At 50.2% G+C, this 24,203-nt stretch overlaps 2 protein-coding genes across 6 annotated transcripts in view; one reads left to right on the forward strand and one right to left on the reverse strand.

The window, feature by feature from the left end:
- TMEM184B (transmembrane protein 184B) overlaps positions 1-14,674 on the forward strand; it is a 30,768-nt gene extending 16,094 nt beyond the window's left edge. For 2 of the 4 annotated variants that reach the window (XM_062588065.1, XM_062588053.1), the window contains 8 exons: positions 88-253; positions 3,654-3,744; positions 4,275-4,350; positions 7,422-7,513; positions 7,820-7,989; positions 9,168-9,362; positions 10,254-10,277; positions 11,356-14,674. In XM_062588065.1, coding sequence (XP_062444049.1) covers positions 88-253; positions 3,654-3,744; positions 4,275-4,350; positions 7,422-7,513; positions 7,820-7,989; positions 9,168-9,362; positions 10,254-10,277; positions 11,356-11,597 — 1,056 coding nt within the window. In that variant the 3' untranslated portion in view covers positions 11,598-14,674. Of the gene's footprint in view, positions 1-87; positions 254-3,653; positions 3,745-4,274; positions 4,351-7,421; positions 7,514-7,819; positions 7,990-9,167; positions 9,363-10,253; positions 10,278-10,994; positions 11,073-11,355 lie in introns of all 4 variants that reach the window. The other 2 variants (XR_009959957.1, XM_062588046.1) reach the window with 2 other exon arrangements.
- A 2,041-nt stretch (positions 14,675-16,715) lies between these two features.
- MAFF (MAF bZIP transcription factor F) lies at positions 16,716-23,226 on the reverse strand. Of its 2 annotated transcripts, none has more exons than XM_062588133.1 (3): positions 23,040-23,226; positions 19,228-19,283; positions 16,716-19,118 (listed from the first exon to the last, which is right to left on the reverse strand). In XM_062588133.1, exons 2-3 carry the CDS (start codon positions 19,261-19,263, stop codon positions 18,705-18,707), a joined length of 450 nt encoding a protein of 149 aa, XP_062444117.1. In that variant the 5' UTR covers positions 19,264-19,283; positions 23,040-23,226; the 3' UTR covers positions 16,716-18,704. The 2 variants fall into 2 exon arrangements, with proteins under 2 accessions (XP_062444117.1, XP_062444110.1); XM_062588126.1 differs by lacking the exon at positions 23,040-23,226 and adding an exon at positions 19,549-22,739.
- Between the last annotated feature and the right edge of the window lie 977 nt (positions 23,227-24,203).

The raw sequence follows: 24,203 nt of genomic DNA on the forward strand, positions 1-24,203 counted from the left end.
AACTTAGTGAGGATTTTTTGTTGACTTTCCAGTCCCACTATGTCTCTCTGCTCACTTATATTGGTCTTCCTTTTTCCTTCCTCTCAGATCTACATGCATCTCCGCTGCTATAGCTGCCCAAATGAACAGCGCTATATTGTTCGAATCCTCTTCATTGTACCCATCTACGCCTTTGATTCATGGCTTAGTCTCCTATTCTTCACTAACGACCAGTACTATGTTTACTTTGGCACAATACGGGACTGCTATGAAGGTAAGGAGTGGTTAAACACAAGATAGGGGAGGTGGAAGCTCTCTACCATGAGTGAGTGAGAGACGTTTTGCCCCTGGTTGGGAACGTGGCAAAAGCCTCTTTGTCATCCACTGAAATTAAATGTTGCTGTGTGATTGATTGTGGCTTTCTCAGAGACTGAAAAATGACTCCTTCAGTTTTGATGACCTCTTGAGTATGACAGGATATGTTGAGCCTTCCCTCCTATGCTCTCTAGAAACAAAAAAGGATTTTCTTAGGTCCTTTGCTACAGAGAGGTATAAAAGTATAAAACCAGAAAATGGGATTCTACATGGGTTTTGAAAGCAAGGTTATTGGTTATCTCCTGGCTCTTGGAACAGCACTTACTTCGTAGCCAGATGCTTGCCTCTGTCCCATGTTTTCCTAGTGCAGTTTATTAGTGAAGAATTCTTCTGATTCCATCCTGTAGCCGCTTGTATGATGCCACAGCATAGCACAACCACCATGTGTTAGTGCTGGTGACATACAAAGTTCTTTGAAATCCTGCAGGATTGAGGGTGCTATGCTCAGGATGAGTTACTGATTGCTTCTTTTGGTTATGTGCCAGAGAGAATTAACACTTTACATGAGAGAAACAGTTACTATTGAAACTTCACTTCTGATCTCATCCAGAAAAGAGCCTTCCAGCCACTCAGCAGGAGAGATTGCCCTCTGGCAGTATGTTGTGAGGACAGTTTCTAACACACATCCTCATTAAATTGTCTTGTTTGTGCAGTTGTTTTAGTGAGATCTGCATTGCAGAGCGATACCCCTGCGTATGTGAACAGGTTAATCTGCTCAAGGGACCAGCAGACCCTCTTCACACCCATGACAATACTATGAGATGTAGCAGCAGAAGGCAAGAACGCACGTGTGATTCAGAAGGCATCTTTGGGCCTGTGTGTTTTTTCTTTTCTTTTCTCCTCCCTGCCCCCCCCCCTTTTTTCTCCTCTTTCCATCCTCAGTGTGTGCATGTGTGTGTAGGTCTAGCAGGAAGCCTGCTGCTCTGCAAAACTCATCTCCTAGCAACAGCTATTATACCTCTGCCTTGCTCAGGGAGTTTGCAAACATCAGCATGTCTGCTCTTCAGGCAGCCCATACTCTGAAGTTCACCAGCTTCCTCAGTATGCATGTTGTGCAAAAAGGTTACAGGTGGAGGTGAAAGTACTTCTGATTAGCAGATTCTCTCCCTTCCTTTTTCTGGGGATCGTTTTGAAATAGCTTGTTTGTTCTTTCCTTCCTTGCCAGCCAATCTATTATATCTTTTGGGGAAGGTTTGGGGTTGGGAAATGGGGGGAACTCTATTAGAGAGTATGGGGAGAACACCCTTTTAATAAATCTGAAAGTTGTGTTGGGCCTGTTGTGGACTGCACTTCATGGTGTGTGTTAGGGGGTATGTGTCTTGGTGCAGCTCTTTCACATGCCTTTGTTTCTGTGCAAGCCTGGGTGCCAGTGACTGACACAAGTAGGGGTTTTTTGTTTTGTTTTGTTTTTTGTTGCATTGATGTCATGAGCACATCTGATGAATGTGGATCTGGAATGGGAGGAGAAGAGCTGCTATGCCAGTGTAGTTAGCTTTGATAATTTGCACTTACTTCTTCTGCAGATGTAGGGGCAGATGTGTCCTGTCCACCTTTTTGTTTGTTTGTTTTGATTGTTTTCTTCCTCTGATGTCATCTCTTCCCTAGTGCTTGTGGAATGGGCAGCTGGTATTGTAATGACCACATCAGAGGGCAGGGGTCACTGGAGGATAGTAGGAAAAGCTCAGCTTTTCTGCCTTTGGGTACTGGGAGCTACCGACTAAGTTAAAAGGGCTTGCAGGAAAGCTGCAGGCAAAAGAGGTTACCACAGTTTACTTAATAACTTTTCCGTATTTGGTATTTCCTAATTAAGGCTTTCACAGAATCATATAGTTTGAACATACTTAAACCTGTTTAATAACAAGGATTATAGACAGTAATATCCCAATTACATGAATAGAAGCAGATATACTACAGTCTTTAATGTGCTGTAGAATTCTTGCCAGCTGGGCACGTCCAGAAGCCATTAATATGGTGTTGCAAGACTGTGAGTATTTTGGGGAATATTGAGTACCTCTTTTTTAGGGCATAGTTTGGATGCTTGTAGAGCAAATTAAGGTTGGTGTCTTTCTTTGACTGTGGCACTACATTCATGTGGGAAAATTGACCTCAGATCTAATAACTAGCTCCTTGGTGAGATCAGTTTTTCAGTACTGTACATTAGGCTTTTTTTCTTATTTCAGAATTCCTTGAGATTTGTGTTTCCACCTCAAGTAGTCATGCCTTCGTATCATGGCAATGCTAGGGAGCAAAACTAGCATTTGGATAGTGACAATCCAGGGAATGTCCAGCTATTGACTGTCATGGAAAATAAAGTTGGAAGAGGCCTTGGCGGGGGGGGGGGGGTTACCTAGTCCATCATCTTGCTTCAAGGCTGTATATGGAAACTTAGGAGTACAGTCCTTGCCCTAAAAATCTCACAGCTATATCAGCGTCCAACAAAAGTATAACAAGCCAAGAGTGTGGCAGACAAGGCACATATATGCTAACGCCATGCACAATTAAGTGGGTTTGGGCATCTTGAAAATGAAATGTGTCTATAGTTATGGTAAGATCCCTCCTCACAGTGTCTTTACTTCGCTACATATGTATCAGCAAGACTGAGCATTGAATAGAATTGAAATGGGAGAGAATATTAGTGGTCAGTCTGTGAAGGCTCTTTCTTACCTGTACCAAGTTGGTGTGGAAGGCAGAACAGAGGTAGCCCAAGGACAAAGCTATTCAGTATGCAGGAACTCTCATCTTTTTGAGGAAAAGAAACACAGGGCCATTTTTTTTCCCCCAAATCACCACCGCACACAAAAACAGAGCTTCTGTGTTTGGCAAACCCCTCTGTTTCTCCAAGTCTTAAATCTGCAGTCCCATCACTTCAGAAAGACTCTGTGCTTATCACCTTGAAGGGGTACTGGAGGCACGAAGATATGGTTGACAGATCAAAGAGAACTTTTTCATCCAAGTTAGTACCAGTTTAATGTCCTGGAATAATGTACAGGAGCTCTATAAAGAATGGCATCTTACAGATGCCAAGAAAAACAGAGACAGACCACAGTCAAAAATGGTCCTGTGATGCTTTTGGCGTGAATAGTGGAATTAGCCTGGGACCTTGGCCAAACTCCACTTCAGATAGTCTTGTAAATGCTGAGGTAGAGAGATAAATGCAGTGAAAACAATCTGGAGTGCTTCGGAAGGCGAAAGGCTGCCTAAGCAGGCCTTACTGATGTTTGGTCTGTTGCCTGCACTCTGAATCCTTCCACCTGTTTTTGAAGTTGGTTGTCATTTTGCTCTGATTGATGTCTTTGCAGCCTTTGTAATATACAACTTTCTCAGCCTCTGCTATGAGTACCTGGGTGGGGAGAGCTCCATCATGTCTGAGATCAGAGGGAAACCGATTGAGTGAGTATTTATCCTTCTTACAGCATGACTGACTCTCATCCTTCTGTGCCCATCTACTGTGTCTCTATCCCTGCAACTAAAAGCTGTGTCAGGTGGCAAATGTCTTCTGGAACTGGGCAAGATGGCTAGTGGTGATTCACCAATATCCTACTCTGAGACAGATAAGACGGATCACATCCTCTTAGGCAAACTGGACTGATTCACAGCTTTTCTGGACACCTGCTTTCTCCTTTGTTTCTTTTCCTCTTTTCTTCTCTTCCTCCTTTAAATCTTTTCTGTCTTTGGTGAATGTTGGTTGTGTGTGCTTCCTTCAGGATCGATGTTTCTCTCTATGCTGGTCAGTTTTAAAAGTTTGGAGTATAAAGTCCAGATGTTATTTTAAATGTGTCTGAAAGAGACTGTAATCATGGCTGGAGGAAGCAAAAATCCTGCGGCTTTGTTACGGAGAGATAGATGAGCTGGAGCAGGAGTCTTGCACTCCAGCCCCAAACTTGTCTCTGAACGTGGTCATCTTGCATTGGCTCTTTCAGGTCCAGCTGTGTATATGGGACTTGCTGCCTGTGGGGAAAGACCTATTCTATTGGATTCCTGAGGTTCTGCAAACAGGTATGGGCTTAAGGAGCTATCCTACAGAAATGAAGTGTGTGGGGGAGGTGGCAATGGTGTCTTTCCTGCTGAGCTCCTGAGAAGAGTACTGCTTTCAGCACGTTTATAGTATTACTTTGAGAGCAGCCCATGAACTGGTGAGAGAATTTCTTTTTGTGGTTTTAAAATTTTCTACTTGCTCCCAAAGCAGAAGGGCCTAGCAGTAGGCCCAGTTTCTCTCATAGGTCTGACATTCACTCTGGGAAGAGATTCTGGTTTCTTCTTCCCTTTCAGAAATACAGAGATTTCAACTTTTAAGAAATCGATGCCTGTATTTGTTGCAGACACCCCTATTGTGTAACAGCCTCCTGAATTCCTGGTGCTGCTATTGTGGTTAGGAGTTGAGGAGCAGGTGGAGAATGAACATGACACAACATTTTATAGGAGGAACTGAGTATTGCTCGCTGTGTGTGTGTGTGCGCGCGCGCTGCGTTGAGTATGCTGAGGGGGAGGGAAAGAGAGATTTAAGCCCTAATGCAGCCCTTGTCTGTTCACCCCCAGAATTCAGGTAGTTGTGACCTCCGGTTACCAGGAAATAGCAGGTGAGTTATGAGGTTTTGCTCACTTGCTGAAATGAAAAGTGAAGCTTCTCTGGAGGCAGCCTAAAGCAGGTCTGGCCCTTTGAGAGGGCTCAGTTCGTTGTATTTCCAGTGATTAGGTCTACATGTCTGCTCTGCCTTCTCTTCCATGTCATGCCTTATCTCCTGTCTTTTGGAATATACAGGAATGTCAAGGGTACTGTGCAGCCTCATTGTAATGTTTGCTGTTAAACTGTATGGAATGATTGGCTGTTTTCAAAAGACCATACTTTTTCTTCTGTTTGTCTCATATTCTGGTCCTCATGGCTTTCCATTTTTATTCCCTGATATTTTATTTCTGAAGTGACTCCCAGTGCTGCTTCTCTTGTTTCTTTTGGGCTTAATTCATATACCCCATATTTGATTCCATTAGCATCAGCTGTTCTTCAAGATCCCAATTTTAATATTGATCTTTTAAAAATGTCATAAGTAGACTTAACACCCCATCAAAGTGAAGAAGTGCTGGAGAAATAATTTGCCTTAGACCTTTTGTTTGAGATGTCCCAGAGCCTCTGGCATGTATCTTTATACTGCTTGCACTTGGCTATGTTTGCAAAAGTTTTCACAATGATGAAGACTAGAAACACTTTTTCTGGGGGATTCTGCTGACTTCTGCAAATCCTCAGCTCATTCAGTAAATCTGATTCAGGTGGGTATTTTGCTTTTGTTTTGCTGGGGCCCGACAGCAGTTCTAGTCAGGCCTGCCCTTTGCAAACTCCTAATTCTGCTGTGGAGACTGGGAGGGAGATGTTTTGTAAAGGGATATGTAACTACTACTGTCCTTCTTGGCTCAAGCTTTCATATTGCCTTGATGAGAAATCTTTGACACCAAACTTGCTTTCTGGTACTTCTAGACTTCCAGGATTGGTGAGTGAGAACTTGCCTAGCAAATTCCCAAATAGTTTGATGCAAAAGAGTAACAGAATAGATCTCAGTGCTGATCTGTGCAGTGCCCACCATTGTGATGATCAGGAAGTGGAACCTGCTGAAAAGAGCACCTTGCAGTGGTGCAGCTGCCTTGTACCACAACTGCCCCAGTTTTGTGCTCTTTCCAGGCTCTTGCATCCTGAAGGAGTCTGTGTGTTACAACCATTCCTTCTTTCCATCCTCGCTCCCCTTCTCCCAACTCTGAGCTGTTCTCAGGCAGGTGCCTGCTGTGGGTCAGTCAGTCAACCTGTGTTGCCTGCAGTTTTCTGGCAGTCAGTAGTGTGGTGGTCACTTGTTTTCTTAAAGATGTCTCACTCTGAGGTTCTTCGCTGAGTTTCTGTCTGCTGACTGTCACAGATGGGTCACACACCATCCATGTGCTTCCCTTATGCCTTAGCATCTTCTTTTGGGGAAGAGACTGAAAATAAAATGTGGTGATTAGGCTTGCAGGGAAATGGTTAAACTATCCTCAGATTGGAAGGAGGGGAAGCTCAGAGGACAGAGTTGTTTACCAGTTAGGTTGACCTTTTCCAGTTCACATCTTTACAGTGACTCACTAACTGGCCTGTGCTGGGGTTTTTAATCTCCTTGAAGTCTTATGACCACTAACAAATTGCATCGTATCCAAAACAATTATTCCTCTTTGCCTTCTTTCCATACACAGCCCTCCCCACATGCATGCAGGTCAGCACCTGGCCAGGCTCTTCCAAGCTCCTTCAGAGAGACAAGGATGACATTTTTAGGCTTGCAACTCTTTGCTCTCTTGGGCATTGAAATTTGACTTCTCTTTTTTCCAGAAAGATGAAGTCTGGGATAACTTTGAGAGAGAAGGAATCCTGATAGGAGCAGTGATTTATATCTATAGCATCTACTGACGGAATGGATAGAGCCGATTTTACGTTCCACAGAGCCTTTGGGGAGATTCTGTAAAGATTACACTGGGACAGCAGGATAGCTCTAACTTCTATCTGGCAGCACACATCACAGTGCTTATGAAATGCCTGAATATGCTGTCAGTTGTCAAAGTTCCTCCTGAGAGAGCTGGGTTCCGCTCTTATCCAGGGGGCCTTCTTGCCCAGCTTTGTGGAAAGTGTGGGTTGGAGTTTACATCCCTTCCCTGATATCACTTTTCACTGTGTACTTTACAAACTTACTGTGTCTGTACCATAGAACAGTGTGGGACTTTTTCGTGCAGTTACCAGGCATAATGTGTTGCAGCACAGTCTATGAAACAGCTCTGGAAGAAAGCAGCTGAGCGGCTCCCAGTAGCAACCTGTATAGTAGAGGCTTTTCTTCCTGTCCTGGACTGGCAGATAGCACACATGCTTCCTCTGAATCTCCCTCTGCTGTTGGGAGCTGTAGCCCTCAAGGACAATCAACTAGCAAGTGGTGGGGCTAGACTCCTTGGTGAGGCTGGATTATGTTGCCCTATTAAGCTGTTCCAGTGAACATCCTACAGTAATACTTGTTTGGGAGCTTGGCCTTTGTACCTCCTGACTTCTTATTCCCTCTCTCTCATTCCTGTAGGCTACCCTGCAGTTTTGTGTGGTGAAGCCCCTCATGGCGATCAGCACAGTCATCCTTCAGGCCTTTGGCAAGTACCAGGATGGTGACTTTGAGTAAGTTTGTTTGTCTAGCATGCAAGGCTCAGCTTCCTCTTCCCTGCCTAGCTGTGCTTGAAGTTTGTGTGCATGCTGAGCCATGGGAAAAGATGGTGGGACACACAGGCTTGAATATGTATGTGAGAAAAGAGGGGAGGGATAAACCTGTTGACTTCAGGTCTTTTTTTCTACCTCAGTTTTGGGGAGGGAGTGGGACCAGGAGGCAGGAAGGAAGCAGAGTCTTGTTACTTCCTGGTGGCAGAGGTAGGGGGAAAGCTGGGATCACCCTGAGATTCCAGGTGTTCATCTATCCTCTTGCTTCAGTGTAACCAGTGGCTACCTCTACGTGACGATCATCTACAACATCTCTGTCAGCCTGGCGCTGTATGCCCTCTTCCTTTTCTACTTTGCCACGCGTGAGCTGCTCAGCCCCTATAGGCCGGTCCTCAAGTTCTTCATGGTGAAGTCTGTCATCTTCCTGTCCTTCTGGCAAGGTGAGGTGTTTTGTGTAGGCACAAAGATCTCTCTGCAGGGACTCGTATATTAAGAGTTGGTGGAGCAGGTGCTAATTAATACCTAATCTGTCTTTCTGGATTTCTTTTTTAATTTGGTTGGTTTTATAGTCTTAGGTTGCTTTTCTCTGGGAAAGCTCTGTTTTGCTAAATTTTATTTTTGTTTTTCTGCTCCTTGGTATCCCTCTGCATGCACGTACATGCACACATCTGCCTGGCAAAATCAGCTATTTGGCTGAAGAGTCTTTTGCATTCCTGAAGCAATCATAAAGCATAACCTGCCAAGATCTTATCTGCATGCTGCTACTTTATTGATTCAAGTGGCACATCTGAAATTTTTTAGGAATTTTTTAGTGCTCTATAAACCAAATTCTAATCACGTATCTATGATTCCTGTGAAGTGTCACACCAGCTGAAAGCACCCTGTGCTGCCACAGAACCACTGCTGAGCCAAAGCATGTTCTGAATATGAACACATCGATGCATACGGAGGCATATTCAGAAAGCCTAAATTCTGTGTAAGCTTAGTGTTTCTTATTAGTAGGCGCTAAGCATTTCCCTGTTCACTGCCTTACTTAGACTTACTGAGTTGCACTTCAAAGATTAATTGAGTTGGTATTTAGATGGAATTCAGACTGTTGGAGTATGGCTTGTCCTCTTTACATACAGGCAAACTAATAAACTGTCTAGTTTATCATCTTGAACCATCTGGTCACATGCTGTCTGCCTTCTCTGGAATTCTTCAGCCACCTGGTTATGTACAGGGAGAAGAATCTTGCAAGTGTGTGTGTCATAAACTTTGTACTTAAAGTGAAAAGCTCTGCTACCTCAGTTTTTGCTCTAGCTCTCATGGAGGTGCTGACATCACTCACAGAAATACCTGACTTCTTTTTAAACTTTTGGACATGATTGCTTCCTGTAGCAGCTGGTTCCACAGATCATAGAAAGGAGTCATGCTTGAACATATATGTTTGATTTATTCCTCCTTTCTCTGTAGTACAGGTTAGTGTGAATGGGAGTTACCCAGCCAGCCCTGTTTGTAGTTTCTGTGTTAAATCGTTTTGCAACCAGGGATATGCAGAGGCAGCTGTTGCCATTCCTAGCAGTTGGTATGCAAACATGTTTCCTGCACATTTACATAAACCTGTTGCTCTGTTCAGGGATGCTCTTGGCCATCCTGGAAAAGTGTGGTGCCATCCCCAAAATCCACTCTGCCAACGTGTCTGTGGGTGAAGGCACCGTAGCTGCTGGGTATCAAGACTTCATCATTTGTGTGGAGATGTTCTTTGCAGCCATTGCCCTGCGCCATGCCTTCACATACAAGGTGTATGCGGACAAGAGACTTGATGCACAAGGTACGGAATATACCAACACAAGAAGATGGTATGTCTGTTTAGTAGTGAGACTGGGTGGAGGTTGGTCCCTCTAGCAGCCAACAAACTGATATGACTCTCACCCTGGGTGCTGGGAAAAACACCATGTTCCCTCCTCCGTGGTGTCTGTTCAGACATCAAGGTTGTGCAAAGCTCTGCAAACCTTGCCTGAATTGCACTGTTCCCTTTTCAGTTCCTTAGTGTGCCACCCACAATAGCTTGTTGCAGACCTCAGGGCTGCAAGACATTGCTTCCTTTTGGTAGAGTGGGCTTGTCCTTCCTGTCTCCCCCAAGGGGAACTCCATTGCTCCAGATTGTGCAAGAGACTGAAGGAAGGATGGACAGGGCCTGAAGCAGGTTCTGTTTTGACTCCAGGTCAGGAAAATGAGGCTGTGCTTTGGCAGTGTGTTTGGCTTGGAGGAGAAGGATCTTCCTGTAATGACTGTGAGGGTGGAGGGACTGGAAACTTTATTCTGGGGAAGAGGGAGGTGGAAGTTACTTCTGGGAAAAGGGAGTTCTTATGCCCAGTCTGTGCCAATTCGTGTGGTGGTCTCCAGATAAAGGGGTTTCTTTCCTGTTGGTATTGGGGGGCTATGCTGCAAGAAGACTGCAGCCCTTGAGCAGTGTTCTTGTAGATTGTCCCTCCATCCCAGTGAGCCCCAGAGTTTCTGAAAGGACAGTGGCTGCAGCTAGAGGAGGTGACATCTATATGTGGTGAAAGTGTGAACTGCTGGCCAGCACAACTGGGGAACTTTTGGTGGTGGGACTTGTTCAGTTCTTATCTTCTCTGTCTGTCTATTTCTCTCTCTTTCTATCTCTCTCCCCTCCTCCTTTTTTTCTCTCCATTGCTTTGGCCACTGGTCCCTGTTGCAGCTGTTCCATCATATGGACCATACGGTAGGTGCAGCATGCTCTGTGTTGGTCTTAGTTGGTTTTAACTGGGATGTCGTTCTGTCCTGGTTCCCAGCCTGCAAACTACCTGCTCTGTCCCTTGTTACCCCTTCCTGTAGGTCTGTAACTTGACTGCCTCACACAACTGCTTTAGGGTATCTGGAGTATAGGTTGTAAAACAGGTGCTTAGGCAGTGCCATAACCTAGTATTAGAGTGTTTATGCGTTGAGACTGTATGAAAATCCTCTCCAAAGAATTTCACAAGGTCTCAAAGTAGCTGGTTTGCCCTCTCACCTGGCCTTTCCTCTGCCTCCCCCCTCCCTGCACATGTTTTCATAATTGCCACAAATAAGCAGCATGCCTTCATGGTTTGGGGAGCTCATCCTCAGGACTGAGAGCAGAGCCAGAAGATCATGCTGGAAATAGGACCCTAAAAGCCATGAGGAATAGCTCCCCAAAAGACACACAACTTTCCTCTGCATGCAACACTTGTGTGTGGCACTGTCTTCAACTGCCACTGCCTTCTCTGTATCACTGTGTTGCCCTCCAACCATTGAGAGGTTCTACCTCTAATACTGCCTGTTCCCTTCCTTTCCTTCCTTTATGCTGCTTTCTCCTTTTATGATTTCTTCTTACGAATGCTTTGATACTGTCTGTCAGTATTATTTCCAGTGAATGGAAATGGCAAATACCACTTCTTCTGTATTTTCTCAATTTCTTTAGTTTTTGTCCTCTGAATCCCTTTAGAGAAGCACCTCCCCACGTGTCTGTCTTCATTACACCCCCCCCAAGCCAGACCAGGTAGTGTATAGTGGAGTGGGTGTGTCTCATTCGCATGATGTGTCCCATTTGCTGTTGAAGTGGACTCACTTGGCTAGTGTGGCTGGACCTTAAGAGCATTCCTTGTAAAACTTTGCACTGTTATTGTGATAGTGTTTCCTCAGCAACTGCTTAAGGAGGTCTGTGCAATAACTTCTGCAGGACCTAGGAGTGCATGTTCCCTGTTCTCCTTACCTGTACATTAATAAGTGTGGGACATGGCAGTGGTATCCTTCACTTGTCCCTCCCTGTCTTACCCTGGCAGGTCGCTGTGCTCCCATGAAGAGCATCTCCAGCAGCCTCAAAGAGACTATGAACCCTCATGACATTGTGCAAGATGCGATCCACAACTTCTCCCCAGCCTACCAGCAGTACACCCAGCAGTCAACACTGGAGCATGGCCCACCCTGGCGCAACGGTGGTCATGTCATCTCACGCTCGCACAGCTGCTCGGGTGCTCGCGATAACGAGAAGACCCTCCTGCTGAGCTCTGATGATGAGTTCTAGGAGAGGAAACAGCCAGCGCAGGCTGGAATTTTCGCTCTTTTGTTGTTGTTGGGGTTTTCTTCCTTTCTTTTAATTTATTGAAACAGAAACACGCAAGTCATATCACTTCCTAAAGAGTGCAGATTGCAGAAGTGGACGCTTCCCATTAGCTTCTGTGGGTATGGACACAATGAGTAGTGTGAAGGTGGGGAAATGGCCAGAAGTCCTCTCTCTCAGCCCATTTCTTAGAGTAGTTGCCTGAGATTGATTGAAGCAAAGGGCTGTGGTCTCCCATGCCTGCCCAACTTGGTGTGGAGTGTGACTTACCAGAGCCTAGAGTTGTGGTGAAAAATGTTTTCTTTCCAACTGGACAACATGACTGCTTTGTATTCCTCTTTTTGAATGGTTATGTAGGCACAGCTTGCTCCCCCAGCTCCCTGGTACTAACTTCACTGTGATCCTTGGGAAATGGGATTAGGATGCAGCGATAAGAATCCTTGAGGACGAGACCAGAGATTGGTCTCTCTGTAGCCAATGCCTTGAATACTTAATGAGAAACATCTGCCACCCCTTAAGCACCTGACTGTGCAGTCCTGTACTTGAGTGAGTGAGGGGACAAAGGACAGGAATTTCCTCATGTTCTTCTCACCTACATTCCCTGCCTGAAGCTGATGCTCACTGAAGCTCAGTGGGGGTGGAACTGCTGTCTTAGGGTGTCGGGTTTTCTAATTACCAGGTGTCTAAGCTTCCCATCTTCCCTGTGTTCCTACAGCAAGATACCTCCCTGCAGTGTTTCTCCTGCTAAGGAAGCTGAGGATTGGCCATGATAGGTGGTAGAAGTACAATATTGAAGTTTGTACAACCCTGATCTTTTGGTCCTTCTTGGGGTAAGGAAAACATGAAAAAATAAAATCTTCTCTCTCATTGTTTCCTGCCCCCCACTAATACAACTGCCCCTCTTTAAAGTTGTGGATTTCACTGCTACTGCTAGAGTATATGCCCATCTTTTTGCAGATAGCCTTCCTCAGGCTCATCATCGCTGAATTCCTATGTGAGCTGCACAAGTGTTGCCCTTAGGCTGGAGTATTCAGAAAGGGATGTTGCACACTCCGTCTTGCTTTTTATCTCTGTTGTTGTCCAGGACAAACTGGAGCAGATTTGAAAGCTGACACAACTTGGCTGGTTAAAATTGTCCTTTATAATTTCACAGGCAGCACTTGCTGCTGCTGCTGTACACTTTACTGACCTAGCAGCAACTCCAATGCTATTAAGGTTGGAGCCAGAATCCACTGAAGTGAGAAAAGAAGCTTCCCCTTGCTTTTGTTGGGCTTTGAATGGGCCCCTAGATGTTTAGCAGAGCCACATTAAAACCAGTCCCTCTGTAGATCTATCCAAGCACCAAGAAATACCTCTTGCTTGTTTAAAATTGGCTAAAATGAGGCAAGGGGGCACACAGTCAAGTATCATAGATGAGATTGCGCCTGTGGGCAGGAAGTAAAGAGGAGAGGCTACATCAGGCTCCTTTCTCCTTGGCTGTAGTTTCACTGTTCCTCTCCTGCTTGATGCCCACTGTGCCATCAGCAGACTTGTGCATTTCCAGATTGTGTCTAGTCCCTCTGCCAGAACTGGATTCTGATTTATTTTATGGAACTTACCTTTCCTCTTGTGTCCCAGTATATATACATGCTCATTCATTTTCTCACAAGCTATGGGGAGCAAAGAGCCCCTTCTTTGTTCAGCACCCCTCCCAGGAATGTCTAGTCAGGAGTAGGTGGGAAGCGGGCTCAAAGATGGGCAGGTTTGTTCTCTGCTGTGAGGCTAAGGTGGGGGAAGGTGAAGAGGACCCTGGGCAGCATATCCATCCATACTTGCATGTCTGAGGTGGGCAGTGAAGGGGATGGGAGCAGTGGTGCCAACTCCTGAGGGAGTTGGGGAGAGGATCAGTGAATGCAAAAGCTTCTGTGCTCCTGGATTTCCTTGTTTGTACATATCCTGCAATGCCAACAGTTAGTTGCTGTTTTTCCTAAATCTGTCACTACTTAAATGGACATGCTGATGCTATCTACCAGACTTTTTTCTGGGCATGGTGTAAAACACTTTCCTTATCCCATAACCTTCCTGGAAAGCAGGACTGGAGACTGAATGGGCTTTCCTTCCATCTTCCATACCTTTGGTTAATAGTTCTTTAGTGCTTAGTATTTATTTTAAACTTCCCTGCTCTCTTAGGCAAGTGGGGGACAGGGCACAGCCCATTCCCCCTTCTTACTGCATTTGCAGGACTTTATGATATCCCAGTGTCACTTGGTGACTGTCCCTGATGTTTGTTGCATTGGGTAGCTGAGACCTGAAATCTCTGGGATTGTCCCATTGAGCTTGAAGATGATCCAGGTTTGGGGAAGCATTTTTAAAGTTACTTTAAAATTTATGCTGCATATATTGTGCATAGGATCTGGATATTCTTGAAGCTTCATGTATGTAGTGATTTAAAGTATAACCACTTTGCACTAGCTACCTTCAGAGAAGCCTAGTGAAGATTAGCACCCGAACAATAGCCAGCTGCCACACATTGTAATTTTATATATATTTTTTTAATGCTACACAATATAATCTCTGAGCTTACTGCTGTCCCTCAAGACAGGCAAGGGCTAGAACAAGGATTGGCTCTGTAGCCACTCTGTCTTGGAGGAACAAATATGTAGTAAGACCGGAGCTTGAAACCAAGGCCAAGACACCCTACGGTCTTGTAGATCTGTTAGTGGTAGCCAAGGGCCCTAATAAATATGCCAGTTTCAAGAGTATGCCCTTGGAGCTGTTCCCACTCACCTGCTACCCCTCTTCTTTCCTCTTTGTTTACCATGTAACATACCCATGGGATTTGTTTATTATTTTTCCATATAGAGTAGTTCTTTGTATATAAATGACTGAAAAAAAAATGTATGATAAATAAGACAGAGTCACCTAGTTTTGTACCTATTGTGTTTAACTGACGTGAGCTCAGCGACAAGGCGCTCTCTCTATTTTGGTCTTTGTGACGTTATACTCTGCAGAAATGAGCAAATATGATGACAAATAAAAATATAGAGATAATTTAGATTGTACTTAAACTGCCTCTGTGTGATGGTGTCTGGATGACTTTTCTGAACTGATTTTGCATTCTCCTCTTGCCATTGCATAGGCAAGACTTAGTATATCTTGCCCCATTAGTCTTATTCTCAGGAGAAAATGTCATGCTGCCTGTATCAGCAGGTGTGGATGCTGACGGAGAAGCAGTGATAGAGCAGCATGATGGCAAGGCCTGGAGCTGAGGTGTTACTGGTGGCCGAAGGTGGGAGCAAGACCTATTTTTCAAAAATCTGGAATCGAAATGAGGCCAGAGCTCTTGGGTGGTGCTCAGTGTTGGGGATAGAGCAGGCCTTTTTGAAGCAGGCTCTAACAAATGGCAACTCTGAGCTTTCCTTCCTCGAGTGTGTGGCTGTGCTGCCTATGGCCTGAACTGGGGCAGTTTGCAGCAGTGAGTGGCAGATTGGAGGACGAACGTAAAGCCTGGAGCTGGTGCGTGTGTGCTGCGAGCTGCCCAGAGGCTGGAAACTCGCCCATTTGCGGGTCAAGGGAGTATGCTCATCGCTTCCGCCTTGGCCCTGGAGAGCAGCACTTGACACGGAGGGACAGCTTTTCCTGGAGGATGGCGGTGGGGAGGAATGCTGAACACGCCGGGCAGCTGCCAGTGCCGGCGATGCTTCCTGCTCCTGCTGTGGCAAGATTTGAGCTCCCCCTTTTCTTCCTCAGAAGAGGCAGCCTTTTCTCCCCAGGGCTGGTAAGGCAGTGAGGTTGCTCGGCAGGGAACCTTTGTATAGACCATGGTGACTCTATAGCTGCTGTGATTTGGGGGTGCTACAGAAAAGGACACAGTGGTCTAAGCACCTGCTCGCGTCAGGTCTGGCTTCCTTCTGAGTGTAGCCTTGCAGGCGTTTTCCAGTGAAAAGTTTTATCTGTTCTGGGAAAAGCTGAGTCAGCACAGCTGAAGTGCTCCTAAAAGAATGTGCTATGGAGGGGTGGAAGGAGGGCATGTAGTGATCTCAGCTCTGGCAGCTTCTGGTGAGGCACGCACAAAAGGGAAACCCAGCAGCTCTGAATTAGCCGATGCCTTGGCGTGGGACCGCTCAACCAACATCGAAAGGTAGTGGTTGAGGCTTCTGCTCCTACCTGGTTCTAAAGCAGGAACCTGGCATTTGCCTGCTCCTGGGAGTCGATGCCCAGAGGAGCGGCATCCTTCCCTCGGAGCACTCGTGAGGAGGGTAAAGGAGAGTGAGGCCCAACGGAGTGGGGACCTGATGCTGTGTTGCCTCTTCCAGTTACTCTCCAGCGGAGTCCATCGCTCTTTCCCCACTTGGTTTGGCCCAGTGGAGAAGGGAAAGACTTTTCTGAACTTGCCATAAAAAGAAAACATTTGTGAGAGAGAAAACTAGCTCCTGCTCAGTTCTGCTCCCTGGTTGTTCCTGGCAGGCGCATAGTATCACCAAACCTACAGCAACGCATGAACCTGCTGCAGGGCCAGCCCTTGGGGGTGGTTTGCTTGTGAGAGAAGAGGAGGAGAGATGCTGAGGAGGCAGCAGCCCCAGCGGGCAGCTCCCAGGCGGAGCAGACAACTGGGACAGCGAGCGACACGCAGCTCTGCAGCCACTGCTGCAATCTGCCTAGCGGAGCCTGTTGCTCTGTTCAGCTTTATGGTCTGGGATTTGCCAGGGAGGCATCTGCAATGGCCTTTTTGCCCTTCAGATTAATGGCTGGTACAGGTCAGAACTGGCCAGTTTGTCCTGGCATCGTTTTGGCTAGATGCCGATGCCTTGAATGAGATGGTCAGTGTTAAACTTACTTTCTTAGCCCTTTTCTTCCAAAGACTATAAATCTGTGGTGATTTGAAGAAATCATGAGCTGTGCCCCATCCTGAATCATCTTTATGCACATTTTCTTCTTAATCATGTGCCTTGTGGAAATCTTTCTAGCTGAATGCTCTGATTTTCATGCAGGCTCACAATTTCAGCATGTTGGACATCAAGGGAAAAAAAACCCAAATCTAAACACCAAAACCCAACTGTAAGCATGAACAGGTGCTGTTCAAGAATAATCAAACACCCTCTCTGTGGAAAAAAAAGAACTTGCTTTATTTGTAAAGTCTACAAAATACAGAGAAGTCAGGTAGGACACATACTGTAAGTCAGAAAATAAATAAGTATTTTTTGCTCTATATAAGATAAAATGTGATTTGCATATATAAAATATAAAGTACGGCTCTGTACCAACATCCTGGCTGTGCCGAGAGGCGGAATGGCAAAGAGGACGTGAAAATAACTTATGTTCGTGCAATAAATAAACCCAAGAGGAGTTGGGGGTGGGGTGGGGGGATGCTAACCATAGTGCTCTCTCCGCAGCGCGGTGGGCACCTCTCTTCAGGGAGGGATGGAGGCTGCAGCCTAGCGTGGCTGGCGTGGCAATATCCGGGCAGGGGCAGGAAGGGACAACCGGGTACTTGGCAGGTGCCGAGAAGGGACTGCCTCTTGTTACCTCTCCACGTCTCCAGGTTGCTGCATGCATTTGTAAAACCCAACTCTTCTCCAGCACTTAAGCCTTCTGAAGAGAGAGCTGTCCCAGGCTTGTGTCCAAGCTAGAGGAAAATCAAAGGGAGAAGCAACACCGTGCGAGGCAGGTCCTGCAAATCCCAGGAGCAGAGACATCCTCGGTCTCTAGCCCAGCACTGCCCACCTTCAGCACCACCACCCCTCTCTCGGCCTCTCCTTTTTAGCCGGCCTTGGCTCTCGCTCCCTGGGGCCAGGACCACCTTTCCGCGTGCTTTGTAGTCTTCCTGCAGTGGAGCGGAGGGGAACGCGTGCCTGGCTTTGTGGGGCTGTCCAAGCCGGCTTGTGCTGAACAAAATAGTGTTTATCTCTGCTCCAGCTGCCTTCGTTTCCTTCCTGCTGGTGCCTCTCTGTTTCAGAGCCACCCGGCCTGGCTGGGGCTGCCGCGTCCCCGTGGGCAGGAAGAGGTGTGAAGGATGTGCGTGATGGAGAGAGATAAAAGAGCACCTCTTGCTTCTCCTCTTGGCCCTCACCAGCAACAGCCCAGGGCTACAGCGGAAGAAACAAGACCGGGACCAACCCTCTCACTGTCCCCGAGCTCTCCCTCCACCAAGGTCCTCCCTTCCCTCGCCACTGTTCCCTGTCACCTCCGGACTCCCCCGGACTCCAATGTCACAGGCTGCCATGATGGTTTTCCACCTCCATTTACACTAATTCAGGCACCAACCCACAGCCACTTTCTCTCCCCCTCTGACCTGCCACCTGTCCTCGCTGTCTCTGATCTCTTCTGTGCCAAAAAGCTCGAGGCTTCAGCCAGCAGAGAGCCAAGCCAAACAGGCCCATGGCCCTCCGCGTACCCACAGCCACGCTGCCACCTCTTCCAGGTGCTGACTGCGGCGGTGGCCAACACAGGTCCAAGTTGTGAAGCTGACGCCGAGCCAGACCTCAGCACTGATACACCCCTCTCCATCTTGTCCCTTCTGCAAAACTCCTTCCCCTCATTTTTCTCCCTGGCATGCTCCTGAGAGTGCCTGGCTTGCACTCAGCTCTCCTGCACCCTCTCCAAAAAAAGAGGTGCACAGGGTTTTCCTGCCAGCTTGGAGACATGGGACACTTCCTCAGCTCTGCTTGTGTGAGCATCCCTCTCTTCCACACACGGCTGCCTGGGTGAGAGGTGCCCGGCCAGGAGGAGGCTGCAGCAGGAGACAGGCAGGGTGCTCGGGCTGGAGTCGGAGACGAGGGGTGTTGCGGGGCACTGCCAGGCTTTGGGGGCCGCTGCTTCCTCGAGGGTCCCCCAGCAGGGTCCCGTCACCCCTTCCCAACGCCCCCTCCCTGCGCAGGACGGCTAGCCCCAGGCCTTGAGAGGGCTCTGGGCAGAGGAGAGGCTGCAAATCCAAGGGAGACCGTGGAGCAGGAGGAGATTTCGGGCCCTGGACCATGGGTCCCAGCAGCTGTGGAAGGGGGTTGGGGAGGGGAGAGGGAGGCAACCTTCAAGTTGATCTGTGGGGGAAGGCGCCCTGGGGGGCCTCACCCGGCAGGGGGACGGGGGCCGGCACTAGGAGTAGGCGGCCTGGTTGGTGCCGGACTTGACGATGGTGATGACGCTGGCAGTGGCCACCTTAGCAGGGGGCCCGTGAGCAGCCACAGTGCGGGCGAAGCCCTGCAGGGCCTCGTACTTGCCGCGGAGGGTGTCGAGCTCCAGGCGCATGGCGGCGTTCTCCCGGGCCAGCTTGTCCACCTCCCACTCCAGCTCCATCTTCTGCTTCTGCAGCTCTTCCTTCTGGCAGACCCGCTTGACCCGGCAGCTGGCCGCGTAGCCCCGGTTCTTCAGCGTCCGCCGGCGCTGCTTCAGCCGCGCCACCTCCTCCTTGGAGAGGCCCCGCAGGTGGTGGTTGAGCTCCCGCACCGACAGCCCCATCAGCTCCTCGTCCGACAGCAGCGGCGTGTTCTCCCCCAGCTCCCGCTTGACCTGCCGGAGAGAGAGGGGGGGCGGCCGCCTGAGACCCCCGCCACGGCGGGAAGACGCTTGCGGGGAGGGGAGCTGGCCCCCCGCCCCTCGGGGATGGCCTCGGGCTCACCTTCAAGGCCTTGCTAGAGAGTCCGTCTGCTGCCATCGTCTCCCCCAAGGCCGGCCCTGCCAAGGAGCCAGGAGAAAAGCTCATTAGTCACAGCACGTTTTTGTTGCTCCAGCATGGAGGACACTGGTCTCCACCAGCTCACGATGGCAAGGGGATGCTGGCCCCTCCACTCCCCCTGTTCTGCACCCACAGGATTCCCTGGAATCCAGGTTTCCCTGGATTGCCACAGGGCTGGGCATTTGGGAGCCAAATGACTCACTGTTATTCCTTTTAAAAATAGAGAGGCAGAGAGAAGAAATAGTAACGCTAAACCTCTCGCACCTCCTTCGTGCTGCCCTGAGGCTGCCAGGTTGCCCTGCTCAGAGGTCTCCGAGGACCCGAAATGGCCCTGCCATGCTGCAGGGACACGGCAGCCAGGCCAAGCTTCCTCCTCCGAGAGGGGAGGAAACGCAGGCGAGAGTCCGCCTGGTGCTAAAAGGAAAGTAAAAGCAGCAACTCCATGGCTCTGGCTGCTGGAGTGAAACCAGCTGCAAGCTCGGCCAGGTCTCACTGCCGCACGCTGCCCAGGGCATCCCGCTTCGCCGCACACGCTTGCCCGGTGCACCGGCATGTGCCCACCTCAGCGCGGGCACCTGCCCTGCCCTGCAAAGTGGGAGCCCAGCAGCGCCTGAGCCTCCACCGAGCTGAGCCTGCGTGCCGGGACCTGCCGGGGCACGCAGACATGCCACCCCGCAGCCCTCGTGCCCCATTTGGCGAGTGCACCCCGGTCTGCCAGGGGAGGAGGTCAAATGAATCAAGTGTCTGGAGAGGTCCCGAGGAGGGGAGCAAAGGATCTGGGCACAGCAGCGTTGCGTGGGTGGGAGAAAAGTCATCTCACCGTGATTCAGCACTGCAGGAGGAAAAGTCACCAAACCTGTGCCCGTCCCCTTGCTAGTCAACTGTTTTTTTCCCTTGTCACTGGGTTCTGAGGAGGGGGGTGGCAAGGGCTGGGGGCTCGAAATGCAACCAAGCAGCATGTCCCTGTCTCAGGCAGTCCCTCTGCTGGAGGAGCAACCAGACCAAGGGAGAGGGAAAATGGGCAGAGGTGAGGGCTAGCTAGAAGGAGGAGACAAGGGGCAGATGGATGAGGCAAATTTGAAGCTGGGGAGAGAAGGCTGCACACACAGGAAAGGGTTTGAGGGACAGGCTGCCACCAAGCGCACTCCAAGCAGCAATAAGGTGAAGAGTTGGGAGGAGAGCGGAGAGGAAAGGTGGAGCTGGGAAAACAGCAGGCTGAAATCTGATGCAATAAGAGCCAGGAAGCGTGGGGAGCTGCATACAGAGGTGAGGGAACATGTTCTGTGCAGCAGGGGTGGCCATGGCCTCCTCCACCGGCTGCCGGAGCAGGCAGGAGAGGCTCAGGAGGGGGAGAGATTTCAGGAACTTACACAAGAGATGGATAAGATTTAGGAAAGAAACAAATACAACCCAAAACTTCCCATGCCTAAGTCAGTTCCAGCTGGGAGCAGAGCCACCCTTCTCCCAGGTCCTTGCATCCTTGGCACAACTGCAGGCCTCTTGCTTTGGCTCAGAGCCCCCGGAGATGTGGCCGCATGAGGGAGGCCAGGAGAGGAGACTTTCCTAGATCTGCATCACTGCTGGACCCCTCCTCATTTGGGCTCAGAGATGGGGCTCAGAGACCAGCCCAGGTTAGCTGCAGGCACAAGAGCCTTTAGCTGGTTTTCAGAGGAGAGATCCCTCAGCAAAGTCAAAGCCTGGTGTCTGATCAGGCCCACCGGCAGAGCTACACTGTGTCGAGGCCCTGAGGCAGGCTATTTCAACTCCCTTTCTGTTGCCTGCTATTTCATTGATTTGCCCTAATTCTAATTCTAGCCAGGGCTGCTGAAGGATGGGACAACCCGCAAGTGCTCGGGAAGGCAGCGGGTCTAATGGCACCTCCACAAGGCAGGACCCCATTGCCACCTGATTTGTCGGCAAAAGCTTTCCCTAATGCAAGGGACCAGGATCTAGCCCTCTATACGGATGGTCAGCTATTATAATGCACCTGGATGCAGCTTCAAATAGAGAAGGAAAAGGACTTACAGGGAAGAAGCAGATCCTCTATCCAAGCATGTCCCCTACCTGCCGCTGTTCCTGAGAAGGGAGTGGGTGTGCCGCCAATGCTAACACCTGTGCCAGGCCATGGGGACACTTGGGCACCAGGGACAGCCTCTAACACATCTACACCACTGCATTGTGAGGATGGGGCACCCCACGGTCCCGCCGTGCAACATAGCGAACCCTACGACTTAACCCTCCCGACTCGGCCACAGGAGAAGGATTTATGTGTGATCGTGGTGGCACAACGGGCCAGATCCAGGACCTCACAGAGCGCTCAAGGCACCGCTGGCAGCCGCCAGTGCTCAAATGCGCCAGCGCGTGATGCTGACGGTACCTCTGCAGGCTCAGGTATCTCAGCAGGACCTTTCCCTGCAGCTCCTATTTCTGACTGAAATGTGGGGCAGAGATGGCCAGAAGCGTCCCGTCTCTGAGCAGTGAGAAGCACTCCGGCAGCCGCCTCCAGCACTGTGAGGAAGCAGAGGACTTCCCAGCTCAGCTCCTGGGCCGGGAGGTGTTACTCAGCGGGCAGAGTCCCCGTGGGTCCTGGCTCAGGAGCTGGGACTACCAAAGGCGCCAGCTGAAGCTGAAGAGGGAGCATGGACGGGGGTGACAGCAGCCGGGGAGCACCCGCGCTCCCGCTACTCCCTGGCTTCGCTTTTGCCCTGTGAAACGGGACCTGCAGCCTCCCAACCTTTGCTCCCCACGGCAGTGTGGGCATGCGCCGCAGTGACCGTCATGTGATGGTGAGTCGCTTTTTGCTGAGCAGGAAAGTGAAAACACAGCGTTAACCCTAAAGCTGTTTTCTGCCTTGGAGTGTAGGGCTGCTGCCCCGGTCCCTTCCTGGCCCAGCTTCCTGCTACGGGTTTAAAGAAACAGCACTCGGCTCCCTACGGCAGGGCTGACACTTGCAAGAACTGCTAAAAATAATCCAGCTTTTGGCCACTGGGTTGTCACCTCGTGGGAGGTAAAGCACCACAGTATTTTCTATTTATACCCCTTTGGAGGGGAACGAAGTGTGAGAGCCACAGGGTGCCCGCAGGCAAGCGTTAACTGCTCTCGCTGGCGTCTTTTGGAAACAAAACCCACCGTGCCGCAAACAAGACTTCCAAACTGCGTATTTCCGCACAGAAGTAACCACCTGTCCTGGGAACGCAGCTACCCCTGTGGGGCGAAAACGCAGCAGCCGCTTAGCGGGGAGCGAGCAAACGGGAGCCGAGCGAGCCTTGAACTCTCCTGGGTGCCGAAAGGGCCGATTTCTCAACCCGAAACTTCCCGCCGAAGTTAACCGGAGCCGAGGAAAACAAAACTTGGCGGGAGGCGAGATCTGCCTGGGGAGGGGTTAGTGGCGGCGGTGGAAAATCCTGTGGCGCCTGCTCCAAGGGGCCCCGCTCCCGCCTCCCTCCCTCCCTCGCGCCGTGCCGCGCCGTCAGCCGGGGCCTGGAGGACCTCGGGCACCGCGGGGACGTTTCCTGCCCCGGCCGCCGGCGGTGGCCGCGGTCCCACGCGCTGCTACCGCTCGCTCCCTCCCACCACCGCCTCCGAAAACAGGGCCACGACCCCCCCCCCCAACATCACCACCACCACCGGGGCCCAGCAAACCCCAGCAGCGGTGGTGGCGGGGGTGGGAGGAAGCGCCAAGGCGGCCACGGCGGGCAGCCACGCGGCCCAGTCTCAGCAAGGCCAGCGGAGGCGGCCGGCGTTTCCGCACTTACCTCCTCGGCGGGAGGCTTTGGTGCCGGCTTCCCCCCCCGCCCCGGCCCCACCACCACCTCCCCGGCCCGGGCGAGCCCGGCCCGGCCGTGCGGTCCCGTGGGACAGTGGCGGCGGCGGCGGTGGCGAGAGGTGCGGGGCCGAGCGGGGCCCCGGGATCTGCTGAGTTGTAACGCGAGTTTCCTGGAATTACTCACTCGCAGGATTCTTTTCATTCATAAAAACACAGTCATGCGGTGACATCATTTTTTCCCCTCCCTCGTCCCCTCCCCGCCGCGGCGAAGGGCGACGCGGCTGGGGGGGGGGGGGTGGGATGCTGCTGCCATCTTAGCACTGGGCGGTGAATTTAAACGGTCCCTCGGGCACTGGGACCTGCTGCGAGGGGGGTTATTTGGGGGTTCGCTTGCCCCCAAAATCGTGGGGGGGGGGAGGAGGGCTGGGTGACCCCCCTTTGCCCCCCCTCACCTTGGCTGCGAGCTGGGGGCTGCGGAGTGCCCCTGCCGCACGCGGGCTGTCGAGCTGAGGGCCCGGGCCGCGGCCGAGAGGCTCGCGGTTACGGTTGAATGTGGCGCCGCAGCGGCTCGCGGAGCTGTTTACGGCTTTCCAGCAGAGCCAGGAAGAACCGCTGTTAAACTGTTTTACAGCTCCTTTCCCATACTGGAACAGGGAGGGGGAAACGGCTTGTTTCCTCCGGGTGGCCAGCTGAAGTCATCACCGGTGCTAGAGGAGCACTTGGAGGTAGCATCTCCCCTCTCGAGTGACTCCCTGGGGACAGGGTGCCGTGCCAGGCCTTTCCCTGCCCGCCGCGGGGGGCACTGGCACCCCTGGGGCAGCTCCCAGCCTGCAGCATGGGGGCAGCTCCCTGCCCCAAGAGCAGGGCGTTCGCAGCCCCACACAGAGAGGAGCGTTTGTGCTCTTATGCATGCAGGTTTACACATAAACTTGCGTGTTTAGGAGTATATGTATGTATATGTACGTGTGCATGTATATGTGTACGTGTTTATGCATATATGCATTTATGCATATAGGTGCACATATGGATGCATACGTATAAGTGTGTATGTTTGTATACAAATGTGTATATGCATGCATATATATATGTGCACACAAACAGGCACTACTTAGGAAGAGTTTTCCTGCTGACAGTTTGTTACACAAGCTGTCTC

The sequence above is a fragment of the Rhea pennata genome, chromosome 1 (assembly GCF_028389875.1).
Source record: "Rhea pennata isolate bPtePen1 chromosome 1, bPtePen1.pri, whole genome shotgun sequence".
NCBI classification, from domain to species: domain Eukaryota; kingdom Metazoa; phylum Chordata; class Aves; order Rheiformes; family Rheidae; genus Rhea; species Rhea pennata.